Source organism: Excalfactoria chinensis, chromosome 2, assembly GCF_039878825.1.
Source record: "Excalfactoria chinensis isolate bCotChi1 chromosome 2, bCotChi1.hap2, whole genome shotgun sequence".
NCBI lineage: Eukaryota > Metazoa > Chordata > Aves > Galliformes > Phasianidae > Excalfactoria > Excalfactoria chinensis.
In genome coordinates this window covers 123,247,397-123,261,975 of record NC_092826.1, presented here as the reverse complement: position 1 = coordinate 123,261,975, position 14,579 = coordinate 123,247,397, and the positions used below count along the sequence as shown (strand labels likewise).

General features: G+C 38.7%; 1 protein-coding gene across 1 annotated transcript in view; it reads right to left on the bottom strand.

The window, feature by feature from the left end:
- Positions 1-13,314, bottom strand: part of LOC140247865 (macrophage mannose receptor 1-like) — a 28,111-nt gene extending 14,797 nt beyond the window's left edge. The window contains exons 1-17 of the mRNA XM_072328070.1: positions 13,178-13,314; positions 11,283-11,681; positions 10,156-10,329; positions 9,370-9,534; positions 9,085-9,201; positions 8,023-8,172; positions 6,782-6,964; positions 6,451-6,605; positions 5,500-5,613; positions 4,611-4,726; positions 3,724-3,872; positions 3,139-3,338; positions 2,618-2,739; positions 1,790-1,877; positions 954-1,098; positions 436-471; positions 175-344 (exon numbers count right to left, since the gene is read on the bottom strand). Coding sequence (XP_072184171.1) covers positions 175-344; positions 436-471; positions 954-1,098; positions 1,790-1,877; positions 2,618-2,739; positions 3,139-3,338; positions 3,724-3,872; positions 4,611-4,726; positions 5,500-5,613; positions 6,451-6,605; positions 6,782-6,964; positions 8,023-8,172; positions 9,085-9,201; positions 9,370-9,534; positions 10,156-10,329; positions 11,283-11,681; positions 13,178-13,238 — 2,544 coding nt within the window. The 5' untranslated portion in view covers positions 13,239-13,314. The remainder of the gene's footprint in view (positions 1-174; positions 345-435; positions 472-953; positions 1,099-1,789; positions 1,878-2,617; positions 2,740-3,138; positions 3,339-3,723; positions 3,873-4,610; positions 4,727-5,499; positions 5,614-6,450; positions 6,606-6,781; positions 6,965-8,022; positions 8,173-9,084; positions 9,202-9,369; positions 9,535-10,155; positions 10,330-11,282; positions 11,682-13,177) is intronic.
- Between the last annotated feature and the right edge of the window lie 1,265 nt (positions 13,315-14,579).

Genomic DNA, 14,579 nt, shown 5'->3' with positions numbered 1-14,579 from the left:
TGCAATTATTATCAGAATAATGATTATGTTAAAGTTTCTAGATAGTTAAACTCATGAAAGGTGGCACTGAGTTTTTATTATGAAGACTATTTTCTACTACTTCAAATCCAGCTGAAAAGGGGGCCTCAGTGGAGGACAAAACTCCTTTTTTGTGAAGTACAGTGAGTTTCTTACATATTTCCAAAGAAATGTTCTTTCACTTTCGCTCTCAATAGTGGCAAGATCACCACCATTCTTCTTGCAGTAATCCCTTGCTTTTTCCATAGGCATTGCTTCCTTGCTAAAGTAGTATTCCTTCTGATTATATATTATCCAGTCATCTTCACTAACAATGTATTCATAATCTGCAATACGAAACATTAAGTAGGGTGTTCATAACAGACATTAACACCATTGTACGAAAATTTCTTCATATGCTGAAAATACAAGACTTACCAAATGTGGATGTAGGTTCTGGCTTCAGTGACGCTCCTGCAAAGTAAATCAATTTTTATATTAAAAGTATATTAAATATATCAGAAATATATTTGAGATATTTATGCAATTGCTTCTAATCATTTAACATTGCATTTTAATTTCTAGCAATAAAATGAAAGCTAGAAGTTACTCGTAAAATTGTTTTTGTCACAGAATTTCTAAGAATATCTGAAAGAAGGTATCACACTCAGCAAACAACTACTATATTAGAGCCAAGCTAACATAAACTACGAACTATAGATTTAGGCTACTTGATTTCATTTTGTCAGCAAGCTGCATGTGCATGCTAAATTCACACATGTATCTCATCGATGAATTCACAGTTTTCGATTGCTTTTATTTAAATTGAAATCCACTTAGTGTTTCATTGTCCTTGGTGGAACAGCTGGCATTAATGCATGCAGCGTGATCTGACCTAGAGAGGATGTTCTGAACTGTTTCTAAATACTTTTAAGAAAAAAAGGTTTTCAACCTACCTTTTTTTATTTGACAAACATAGTCTTGCATATGTTCACAAAATATATCATTCCATTTCATATCATTATAGCCATAAAACACTCCACATTTTTCATTTCCATCATAATTGTTTGGTTCTCCATTTGCCCATCTTTGAAAATTTACCTATAGTGAAAACACAACTTTTTTAGGGTTTTCTATTGAACCAAAACATTTTTTTGAACTTGTTAAAGAAGAAAGCACTTCATTTGATTTCACAATCCACATTATTGTTTTGTGCCAAGCTCTGGAAAAAGGACATGACCACAAGACCATTGTATAGTATAGTGATTCTTCTGTGTACCTACTGTCCAAAACTAGTAAGCCAAAAAACTGTTGTCCTCCATTATAGGTGAAGAGATGAAGCTGTTCTGTCATGCTCTAGGAAGTAGAATCTAAGAATTTTCTTCAGATCACTTCCTCCTGCTTTGATGTTTCAGAGACATCCAAAACTGCCATCGTATGGACTTGGGCCTTGCAGACATTGAGCTGCTTATAAGGGTGAAGGCAAAAAACCTTACCCTGACTAAGCAATCACAATTATTTCTCACAGTAAATGACAAATGGGAATATAGAGGTTGGTACAACCAGAATAGCTTAAACCAAGAAAGAAAACGGAGTATTCCATTATCTATGGTGTTATTTAATTGCTATAACAGTTTTACTACTGTGTATGATTGTGAACTATCAAAAGATAAAAACTAATTCCTAAATCAGACTTGGGAAATTGACTTAAAGATTGTACATGCTTAACAAGGCATCTGTGTAGTATGTGTAGTATAAGAAAAGGAGTAGGAACAAGAAATTGTTTACTCACTGGTGAACCATCACACCACGTAAATCCTCCATCAGAGTCCAAAGCATTTAAGCCCATCCAGTAAGACACGTGACGATAGTCTTTATTTCTGAATGATTATGTACAAATACAGACAATAAGAGTGTGAAATAGAGATGGCGAATATATGTCATGTGAAAGTTTTGGCACTTGAATTATCACTTGAGGAATTCATGTAAAGTAACCCCCCCATTTACATGTGGGAAAAAACAACCTAGCACTGCATGTGACAGGAATCAGGGAAACAGAGCTGCACAGGAATGATCACAGATATCACATTATCAAAATTACTGAATTAAATTAAAATCTTAAGGTCTTGGTCCCACAAAGAAACTTATGCATTCAAACCCAGACTAGCCAGTATACATTTGCCAGTTAAACATTTACATAAACACATCAGTAGGTCAGTCTTTCTTAGCCTCCAATTTTTCCCCTTAACTAAAGAAGGAAAATTACATTTCACAGCATGAAATATTCCTTATTATACTTCATCTGCTAGTCAACTACAATAGGTTTCTCTTTTTCAACTAAACTCAGATGAAACCAGTTTTTATGACCCTTCTTTCATTTTTGTGTGTTCAGGCTGCTCTCACACATACATGAATCTACCCAAAGGCTGGCCAAGAAGCACTTTTGCTCACTTCTTTCTACCTGTTTACATTTGTTTCTACCTGTTTACACTTTGCAGAAATGCATATTGTCTTTCCAAAGAAGAAATTGATCACTGGAAATTCCTCATGTCCTGCAAAATGTTCATTTTTAAAATGCTTTCTTTCCTATATTTAAACAATGAATTTTGCAGATACTTACAAAGTAGATATTAGTCTTTGCTCTTCTTCACTGTGGACACATGCCAAATCTCCTCCAATAGCTCTGCAAAAATCTCTTGCACCAAACCATGTTTCCATCTTCTCCCTTCCTCTCTGAAAAATCTGTGAAAAGTGGGCAGTTAAATACAGTCTCAAATATCACAGTAATTTACAATCATCATTCTGAGCCTCTGTTTTCCTTCTGTTCTCTGATCTCTAGTTTAATCATCTGCCATTTATTTGTGCCACCTTGCTTGTGTCATCACCTAGCAAACTTGATTATTTCAGCTTTGTTTTTCATCTCAGAATCCTGGTAGCCCCAAACTTCAATTCCAGCAGCAGGCAGCACTTTTCAGCACCTCAGGATGCTCCACCCAGGATACGGTTGGAGATATGTTACCGCAAATGACCCATCAAGTAAGCAGGATAAAATCCACCCTCCGTGTGGACATCTCTGTGTGTAGATGGAGCATATTCTTACTTGAAATGACAAATGTTTGTTTTCAGTTGTTAAACACCTACTTTGAAGCAGAAGCTGCTCTGAGGAATGGATTGCCATTCATCTGGGCATGACGGGAGTGGAGGAGTCGTCAGAGGGGGTGGTGGGGTTGCTCCCTCCACCAGCTGCTTGCACAGAAACAGGTTTTTTTCTTCACAGTTGAGAATATCCCATAATCCAGCTGAAGTTCCTGTTCTCATGGCCACACAGCCTGGCTCCCTTCCTTCATGAAAGAGACAATTTTAAAACCTTCTGTATATGTACCTGCATCATCTCAAACCATATACTCTCTACTAAAAACTACCTGTCCCCACTGTGTTTGGATGTTCAAGTAGTTAAAATAAACTATTAAAAAAACTCCCTTTATATTACACTATGGATCAACAAAATATAAAAACCAGCAGAGAACCAAAAATGAATGACAGCAGTCGCCACATGCAGTCCGAGGTGGCCACTTGGAAAGAGCTGCTACAGCTTCAGTACAAATACAGAAGTTGCGTGGTTGTTTCTGCACATTTATGGCAGAACTGTTTTAAAATCATCCTGTAGTTTCTAAACCCTGACTTCCTGGTTCCCCACAGCAGAAACTCTGAACCCCTGGTGCCTACCTGGCATTCCCATGTTCCAGTGAGTGAAGATGACGGGGTCCCCACCAGCCCACCTGAACGTCCCCTGCTCCTCCACATCCGAGAGTCCAATCCAGAAATATTTCACTGGCTTGAATCCAATCACAGAAGTTAAAAAGGCCTGTTCATATCTGTGAAGAATAAGTACTAAAGTAACGCATCAAGCTTTATTGCAATCTTACCATTTCTTCAAATTGTTAATTGAAGTAAATCTAGTAAAGTTAAGATGATTTGCTAATTACATGGAAAAAATAAGCATAGATTCGAATAAGGATCATGGTCTTAAATATGTAGATCTCATCATAATACAAATTGTTTACTTTATAATTAGGTAATGTAAATCACGCTTATAATTTAAAGTGATTCTCTTCTCCCTTTGTGCAATACAATGAGAAATATAAGCCAAATGGGTTAATGCATTTATTTTAATTAGTGATTTAAAATAGGGTTTATAACTTTAAATCCTTTTAGTCTAGCATAAAATAATTATTCTAAAAAGAATGCATTTCCTGATCTTCATATTATAAAGAAAAGGCTAAAATCTCAAATCCAGAAGAAATAAATAGTTTCATATCTATCTGTTTAATTCCTTTCAATGAGTTTTAAAACAGCGATTATTTGGGGCAGACTCAAATTTTTGTTTCCAGGATTCCACACTCAACAAGAGTGTGAGTGGGTAGCAGCCGTAGCTTGAGTGTTAATCCTGATAACATAGCACTGTCTGCTTTATTTTGTTATACTTAGTTTTAACATGTATCTTACACCAAAGAAGTGGTATCACATTAGACACTAATAATAACTGCAGAGTAGAAAGAGATGATTTTTTGGCTTGGTTGCATATCTGAAAGGACAAGAATACATTGCCATACCTGTCTGTCACAGTAGCCAGGTGAGCTTTATTTTCTTCACAGATACGTTTTGCTTCTGAAAATGTTGCTGGTAGCTGCCCTATGGAGTAGCAGTAAAAGCCATGTTTCATCCAGCCCTGACAATGCAAACAACAGATACACAAGGGGAACTGTCAGATTGCCCAGCACAGAGCTCTTCTAAAAGCCACATTAACATCACTTCCCACACCAAAATAAACCTCAGAAGCCATGAAACAGAATGTAGACAATAATCAAAACAGCTTTGCAGTCACAGCAGTGCTTCTTGCCCCTTGACAGATGCCTTTGTCATTAACGGGTCATGGCTACAACTTGGAGCTGGAAAGAAGCTCACAGCCACATTATGCTCATATATTCAGGTGACACTAACAAGAAAATCCTGGAGAAATTAAAAATAAAATATGGAAAACATTTTTTTTTCTTTCTCTCACAGCATTATGTTATGCCATTTTAAATAGCATAAAACAGCATATGATTTTTTATGTGCAGCTGTTGCAAGAGGCCATGCTGCAATCACACTGTAAAACAGCAGGCTCAGATATTCCTGTATTCCTGCCTCCTGTGACAGGTGGATTGAACCAAGATGGCTCCATGCAACCTGTGGGATCCAGCTCAAAAGCAATGAGGTTTGCAAGGAGAGGCTGCTGGGGGCAAAAGGAACAGCTCTGCACCAGGAGGGAGCAGAATGAATTGCATGTGTAAGTGAGGAAAAGAGAAACCATTGTGAGTCCATTAGTCTAAGCATCAACACAGAAAAAGTAACAGTTTTCTAGGAGCCCACAAATTGCAATAATTGACTTCTATGCCACTTACCATCATGGAAGTCAAATTGAGATGCAGTGACTTTTCACTGCTTCTGTTTCACACTTACTTTTTGGCAGCCCGGGTACGTAACTTCAGCTTCCCCTGATTCCTCTGCCAAAGGTTTTCTTTTACAGATGTAACTGAGTTTTCTTTCACAAGAACTGTCAGCCCAGAACCCATCCTGAGTAAGGCAAGAAAAAAACACAAATAGAAGTTAAATTACAGAAAATCCAGGTTCTATAGGAATATTTACTATTCACAGAGAGATCACTTCTCTCTTCATATGGAGTGAGTTGCCTCAGCATTTCCAAGCCTGAATACTTTCTCCAAACCTCCCAGACAGGGAACACAACAAACTGAGGGCCACATTTCCTCAGAAGTGTGAGGATTACGGAGGTATGTATTAAACTTTCAGTGGCTGCTGAGAAAAGTAAGCAAACGTTTTCTCTTTCACCCTATTCTCACCTCTGTAGTATTATTCATACTCATACATACAATAGTATGTTCATACACCCAGATGACATCAGCAAGGAAGTTTTGGAGAAAATAAAAATAAGATATGAAAAACATACCGTCTCCCAAGTATAACAATATGTCATTTTAAACTGAGTGTAAAACAGTACAAAATTTTTTTATACCTAATTCTTTGTGCTTCCTGTAATACGAGCTCCCAGAGTAACTGCAATAAAGGTATACATTAATATTTTAAAGGAAACATAAGGAAGTCCCTGTTCCAATATCTATGCTGTGCTGCTATGATTGGCCATGTTGAAGGCAGGTGAGGGGTCACTTCAACAAATTTCAGATGGGAGATTTGTTGCAACTTTTATAAAGTAGATCAACTCTCAGCAGAGTGCATCGCTTCTGGTGCTCCACCATACATCTTCCCAAACCTGGTCTCCAGCCTCCCTCCATACTTAGGTATTCTCAATCAAACTAAGGTTTTTTTTTTTGGACACAGAATTTTTTTCCCTGTGGTAGGTATAAGGGCAAAAAAAAGTGAGGGAAGGATTTTTACCTCTCCATTCATAACAATACAGTCTGCATTATTAGGTGTGTGGGTAGGCTGTCTTTGATGCCACTTGGTGTATGTCACAGGTGTCCCGTCACTCCATTCAAAATACATCTGATGTCTGAAGTCATTTAAACCAATCCACAGCTCATCATCTGGCTCTGGAAAAACAAAGTTAATTGCCTTAAAATTGAGCTATGGTGTCTAACATCTACAATTACTGAACAAGGAGTTTCAAAAAGTAAACAAATTAACAGGTAAGACTGTGGTTACAACGATTACACAATTAACAGCAAGAGAGTATAATTCCAAAGAAATGTCTTGTGCGAATACTCACTGTACCCAAGTTGAGACACTATAAAACTGTACTCCTCAACATTATGAATACTTGTCAAGTCTCCATCTTCTTTTCTACAAGATGATTGGGCTTGTTTCCATATTTTGGGTGTTCTGTAAATTCTATAGCAATGCCCTGCATAGGCTACCCATTCCCCGGGGCACTTAACAGGCTTCATGTCTCCTAAGAAAAAAATATTTCAAACAATTAGTGAGTGGTTCTGCTGAGTGCTTTCTGCTAATCACAAAGAAAATTACGTGTACTGGATACTCTCTGAGATACTGGAGTACAAACTAGTAGAGAACCCCAAAAAGGGTGGGAGTATCATAAAGAATGCAAAACAGATATTTCCATCAGAACAATATTGTTCTGGAAGCTACTTAATAGCTCTTTTAGAGGATGAAATAAATACTCACTAATTTGGTATGCTAACTTAAAGGGCAATACTCTATGTCAAATCCCCATCCATGAGGCTCTGGGTACAGCCATGGGGCCTCTTGTCAGGAACTTTGTCTTGTTGAATTTTGGAGATTTTCTTTCTTTCTTTTTTTTTTTTTCAGGGAACACCAGGTGCTTGCCAGTCACTTGCTGCTCCTGCACAGCCCATATTATACACAGGAAGGCCCAGACAAATTAATGTTATACCAGAAATGCTCACTGCACCGAAATGCAGTGCAATTCCTTCAGAGCCTATTTCTTGGTGTGAATTTAGTTTTGCCAACCACCTTCCACTTCTGTAAAGGTTCAAATGGTCTGCACAAATTCAGTACACTGGAGATGAAAGCAGGAGGTGTGTGCACAGTTCTCCTGGGATCAGCCACATTGCTCAGACTTTATCACAGTCCCCAAACACAGCTTTGACATGTACAAGCTTGCATGCCCCCAGTCAAAATCCAAGCACAGGTCTAGAGGTAAGCATGGGTCAGAAACCATTCCCAGTAAGCTGTATGGATGCAGCCAGCCATAGTATTTAAGATGTGCCATTAAACCCCCAACTCAGTGAACGATGTTATAGACTATTGTATGTGTTGCTGCGGGAGTTACAGCAGAGCTAAAGACATGCTGAGAATTCCCAAGTGCTAAACATTTTCTTCCCATAGAAAAGACTATTTTGCTTCCAGTGAAAAGAGAACACCAATGGGAAAAGATGTCAGCCACAACTTCCAGTATTTTCTTTTCATAACAGAGCAGACAGAGTGGAAGGAGCTCAGGCTCACATCTTTTTGCAGGACACATCATACCTGAGGGAACAGTGGAGGTGTCATCCACAGCGGAGGAGTTTCTCTTTTGGCAGATATATCCCAGCTTTTGATTACAAGCCACATTTTCCCATTTGCCATTCCTGCCTTGGAAAGTTCCACACATTTTTATAAGCTCCACAGAGGGATTTCCTTTAGAAAAGAGGCACAACATACAGAGAATCGCTCTGTTAACACTGAATATTTTCATCTCACCGCAGGAGGGAATGTGCAGTCACAATTAAGTGTCTGATTCTTCAGAGTGAGAATTCCCAGGAGTGGTGATGAGGAGACACGAGTGAGCCCACTGGGAGAACCCATGTTTCAAATATGAGAATTTCCCCTTTCCCATGCACAATTCAAGGAGAAAATGATGGTGTTTGAAATACTGCAGCATACAGAAAAACACTTCATAAAAATTCAGTTAAGGCACAACTCCCCATGGGTTGGTACTATTGCAAAACACTAAGAATCCTTTGCTGTTAAAAAATGGATGTGAAATTTATATTGAATTCCACACAAGTGCTCATCCTTTGGATTCTTCTGACATCAAAACTGTTACTATGAAATTATGTACTACGGCAACACACACTATGGTGAATTAAATCTTGAAAAATATACTAGAAACCTAGTAAGAATTCATCACGCATGCATCATAAGCAATACATAAGAAGAGCACTTGAAAACATGTATACAGAGTTTCCTTTCTTTTCCTCTTTCATAATTCTCTATATACCACTCATGAGGTTTTTGTTTGGTTTGAATAATATGTGTGATGAGAAAACTGTAAACGGAAATCAAACATTGAGTGAGGTGCAAATGCTTGTTTTCAGTGGTTTTCTTGGATTTCTTGTTTTTCATTCTGCTTTTCCTGGGAAATTCAGAAACAACAGTGAGCCATATCTGATGCAATCCCATTATTGTAACATCCTACCTTTACCATACACGCACGTAACCTGTGCAAATTCTACACAAACAAAAGGAAACAGGTAACTGGGATTTGGGGAAGAGAACAGAATTTTGGTCCGAATATTGAATCATCATCTTTCTGAAGAACACACTCACCTGGAGCCCAGTTTAGATATCTGAGAGGACTACCCTCAGTCCATTCCCAGCTGCTATCAAGTCGTCTGACAAGACCAGTCCAGAGCTTGGCACTGAATCCCAGATCAGTGGTGAGTCCTATGTGTGCAAAAATAAAAGTGGGGGGGGGGGGGGAGGGGGGGGGGAGGAGGAAAAAAGTCACATCTTTTCTATATAGTTTTTTTTTTTTCACTCTATTTTAAGATTTTGGATTTTTTTTCCAGAAAGTGACAAGGTCACTTGCTTGTATGTAGTTTTCAGCTTTACCTAATAAAAACATCTCTTCATGAGGGTTTGTGATACTCAGTAATTCTGCATTCTGCTGCCGGCAGCTTCTTCTTGCTTGTTGCCATGTCAAAAGAGAGTTTGAGTTTATCTGATAGTAGGTTTCAGTCAAAGGATTCATTTTCCAAAAGAATTTGTGGAGACTGTCTATAAAATATGAAAAGCACAACTTGACAAGATAATCACACTTGCTAGTGTAAAAAGTAAAGTATTCAGTGAAGACTAAAACAGTGTAACTGTATGGTTTGGTAGGTTTTGCCCCACATATGTACTTCGTGCTTTCAATAAAAATAACACACTTATAACATAAAGAATTACTTCTTAAAAATCTCATTTCTCTACATTAACATTCTTCTTTTCTAATTATATCTCTTCTACTTCTCTCACAGTGCAGTCCAAATTAACCTCCTTTTCCCCATGCAGAATATCTTGGTCTCTCCATCCGTTCTTTTTTACTTTGGATCCCTTCCTACTCTATACATTACTTGCCTCAAAATGCCTCAAAAGCACTTCTTTCTGCTTTTTTCCATCAGTCCCACACACCACCCTCACCATAGATTCCATAGATACCAATCTCCTCATCTCAGCTGGAGAAACCGAATGAAGAGCAGAGCCCCCATTTTCACTTGCACAGCTTACCAGTGAATTAGGTTACCCAGAATCCATTTTGCTGTCAAGTACTACTTGCACATCCTGAGGAGATTTTGAGTGTGAGAGTGGGTGACATTTTACTTAATGCCTTCCCTGAAATATTTATAACTAAGTTACCTTTTGATGGACAATATCCAAAACGTTGGTCTTTATCAAAATCTGAAGTAGTTGCGCACCAGAGAGAGCTTGAGTATTCAGTCCGACGGATGCACTCAGCGAACCATTTACCATTGAACTTGAAAGGGAACACACAAGGTGCACCAAAATTATTTCCTCCCAGTGTATAGATATCTATGGAGAGAAACAGATCAATAGCAGTCACTTGGTATCTGTCAACAATTTACAGTATCTGATATTGATCACGGGGTTTGTTCACAGACATCTCTCCATGGACATCCCTAATTAACACTCTTAAACAGTCTTGATTTGGCCCTCAGAAAAATGAAAAGCTGTCACATTTATTGCTTGTCATGTCTGGACTATTGTTTCATGACTCAGCTTCTCTCATTGCATGAGTTGATTCTGAAACAGTCACAGATTCTACCCACATCATCTCCCTCCATTGTTGCTGTTCAAAGAAAATTCCCATTCTCTTTTTTATTTCATCACAAGCCTTTTATTCTTTCATTTGATAGAATCACACTTTTTGAGATGTGTAGAAAAGTATACAGTCATGTCACAGTAGGTCCAAAAAGGGCCACAAAGATGCTGAGAGACATGGAACATCTCCCCTAGGAGCAAAGACTGAAGAAGCTGGGTTTGTTCAGTCTGGATAAGAGAAAGATCTGAGGGACTTTCCACTACTTAAATGGGCTTATAAAAAAAGATGGAAAGAGACTTCTTACATGGTCTAAGATTGATAAGACATAGGAGAAAGGTTTTAAACTAAAAGAGGAGAGATTAGATTAGCTATTAGGAGGAAATCCCTTACTCAGAGGGTGGTGAGGCAACGGATCAGGTTGCCCAGAGAAGTTGTGGATCCCTGGAGGTGCAAGAACAGGTTTTGAGAAATCTGGTCTAGTGGGCGGCAACCCTGCCCATAGCAGAGGGTAGAATGTCCCTTCCAACCTACGCTATTCCATGATTCTCTGATATTTTTGTTGCATTGCTAAGCCATTTGTAGTGAGCTGTATTACTGATGTCACTACTATGAGGATTGCTGAGTGACAAGCAGGTAGTTGAATTCATTTAAAGTGGGGCAGTTAATTTACCAAGAAATACAGAAATTAATTTTCAATACTCACCCTCATAGGGCCTGGAGCATATGCTGCCTGCAGTTCCGTGGATTCTCCACTGGCTCCCTTTGCCTGATTCTTTGGATAACCTCATTTTCTTCCCCTTCCCTTTGCCATAGTTGAGAAACAAATCCTTGCCTTGGATTGAAAGTGCCTCATCCTTACATTCCCACCTCTGAAGCTCGCTTGTCCTGTTGCAGGTTTCCAATATGATGGCAGCCTCATCATCCTTGGTGAGCACTCCCAGGCATAGCTTCATTCCCATGCTCAGCAACTGCGTGGCTGAGATCCATCTAAACCTCTGAAGCTCATTGTTCTCATTGCACATGGCAGTTATGACTGAGCTGCTGTTTTGAGCTTGGGCACAGATCTTGCTATCTTCATTATAAATTAAAAATATTCCATTATCTATAAAGCAAATTCATAAGCAAATTTTTGAGGACAGTTGTCATAGGAAATAAGTCACTTTCTTGCTATATGGCAGTCTCTGACAACAAACATTGGATATTCAGAGTTGATAGTGAAAGAAATTCATAGTTTCATCAACAGTATGAAAACCATTCATTACAATGTTTTTAAGATACATGCAGTACAGAACAGAATTTTCTTCTTTTTCACATTCCTCCTTAAAGCACACTGTTCTCAAAATGCCTTTCCAAAATGACTTATATTAGATTTCATGAGTTCTGCAAACTTTCACTGCTACACAGCACATTAAACAGGTTTTAATTTTGCTAGTAAAAGGCTTTTAGCATTAGAAGCATGAAAAAAGGTTTCCATATGCAATATCAAACCATTTGGCCCAGCATAACACTGCGTTTTGCAACTCAACAAACAAGTGCACCACTTTACAATTTTAGTTAATCATATCTGGAATTTTGGCAGCCATACAAAAAGTTGTTTCTTCACAGAGTCAGAGTTCAGCTTGTGCTTTTCTCAGGAGGGAAACCACAAATTGCAACATCATCACTTCAGTTCTGAGCACAGGATAACTGGTCCTCAGTGCCATTAATAGCTACACTTGTAAATAGAAATGTAAAGCATTGCACGACAGGACTTTGTTTCTGAAGACCAACTGCAAAAAAATGTGGGCAGAACTTCAGCATGCTCCAAACCTGTAATGTCTTTGCTGCTGGCTTTGTATCCCTCAGCTCCCCTCAACTGACAGCAACGTGACCCAGCTCGCTCTGCTGTGCCATTAAGCTTTTCTGCCACACCAGGAGAGAAATAGATGGAGTTCATAACCCTGTATCCCAGCACACCAGAGAGCAGTCAAACTGCTGTGGTGATATTCCTACAAAAATCCAAAGATCTGAACAAGTAGATGGAATTCACCCTGGCACAGCTCTGCAGCTGCGGAGGTGCTTCATGCTAGCCAGCTAAGCCTTGCCCAAAAACTTGCAGAGAAGAAATTCACACGTGGTGAATTAGACCAGAATCACAGGCAGCAGCTTTTAAGGTCCCTCCTAAAGCTACCAGCTAGGAAATAGAATTCCAGTAAACAACAGTCTATGTGCAACAGCCACATGAGCTGAGTAGGAAACTCAGTGCAGACATCAGCCAGTGGTTCCATGCATGCTGAGAGAACATTCACTGCCTTGTGTACCCGAGCTGATTTGCCTCTCAGTGGAGTACTTTCAGGTCAGCTATGTCCACACTCAGCCAGCTGCTTTTCAGAAATCAGCACCACCTCACCCACACCTGCTGTTACTTTTACTCATACACCCCTTGAAAACTGGCTGACGGGAGCAATGTCTAACATCACCAGATTTAAGAGTTGAAAGAAACTATTCCAAATAACATGCTGGGCTGCAAATAGATCTAAACTCAATCTCCATGAGGAAGGATGTCAGAAAAGCAGGAGAAAGGTGACATACAAAACTCTGTACTCAGCAGAGACTTACCATATGCTTGAAGAGATGTATAAAAGGAAAAAAGAAAAATCACAAAAAGGTAAACAGCCATTGCCAGATGTTTTGCTCCTTTTTCCCCTCCGTTTCTAACTCCTGCTGAAGAACAAATTGTGTCTTGCAAGAAAACCCTTCTGCATTGACCCAGATTAACAAATCCTTTTTGGTTTAAAGACTCAGCTGATACAGGGAAGTTCTGGTCTGCAAATAAGGAACCAAATCACGTCACATTTGTAATTTTGAAATCATACCTCAATGAATAAGCTTTACCTTTTAAGCTATTTTTGGTACTGAATGCAAGAGTTTTCTCTTCCATGGATATGTTAGTTCTAAGATGTCACATATTAGTGAAGATTTTTTGGAAACATGCCATACAACTCAGGATCATTATTTTTAGGGTGAAGTTGATATGAACATCTCTCTAATGGAAATAAAGAAAATAAAAAGGAAGAGTAAGATTTGCATGATCCAAAAAACAGAATTCAATATGGTACCATGGAAAATGGCTGGGAAAACCAGGCAAATCAAGTAACTGTGATCTTAGAGAAAAAAGAAGCATTTCAGCTTTTCCACGAGAAGAGAAAAGCTGTAGAATAATCTGTTTTCTTCAGGAAGCACCTATCCCTTGTTTTGCTCTGTCCTTGACACACAGAGAAGTGTACCCAACCTGACAGCAACAACTGATGAAGTTCTGAAAAGAAATGACACAATTAAGGGAAAAACGTAATTTGCCACTAGAAAATGATGGATTTTCAATTGTCACTAAAGAGGGAAAGTAAACTGATAAAGAATACTGCCACATTTTTCATCCATCTGGTCTGTGGAAGTTTCCACATCCAAAAGTACACTCTGTTCAGATATTCTGACAAAATTCTGCTGCCTACTTTGAAAAAAACCCTCTGCTCTATCGTATGTAAAATAATTAGAAATACATAGAGGCTCAGGAAGAGAAAAGGCACCCATGCCTGTGGTAGGATTACAGCACTTTCTGAATTCTTAAGTGCTTGAATATGGCCTTTGAAATATCTCCATCCCCGTATCTTCAGGAGAAGCTGGTTTGGAATAAGTTCCCTGATATTCAGTTTACAGATAGTACACTTTAAGGTCCTTCAGTGCTAAAATAAACTGCTGCAATTGTAGGCAAAGGAAACCCTGGATATATATATGACGACCTTAGACCTCGTTTCTGTTGTTCTGACTCAGATGCAAATGAATAACACACGGCCTAGAAAAGTCCACATGGGAGCCTAGAAAAGTCCACATGAAATTAGATCAGATCAAGAATTACAATGCTGAGAGAAAACAATGGGGCCATTGGGCAAGAAAAAGGGACCAAATAGCAAGAAAGAACAAGAGAATGAAGGATTGTTCTCAATTATCTGCTGAAAGAAGCTTA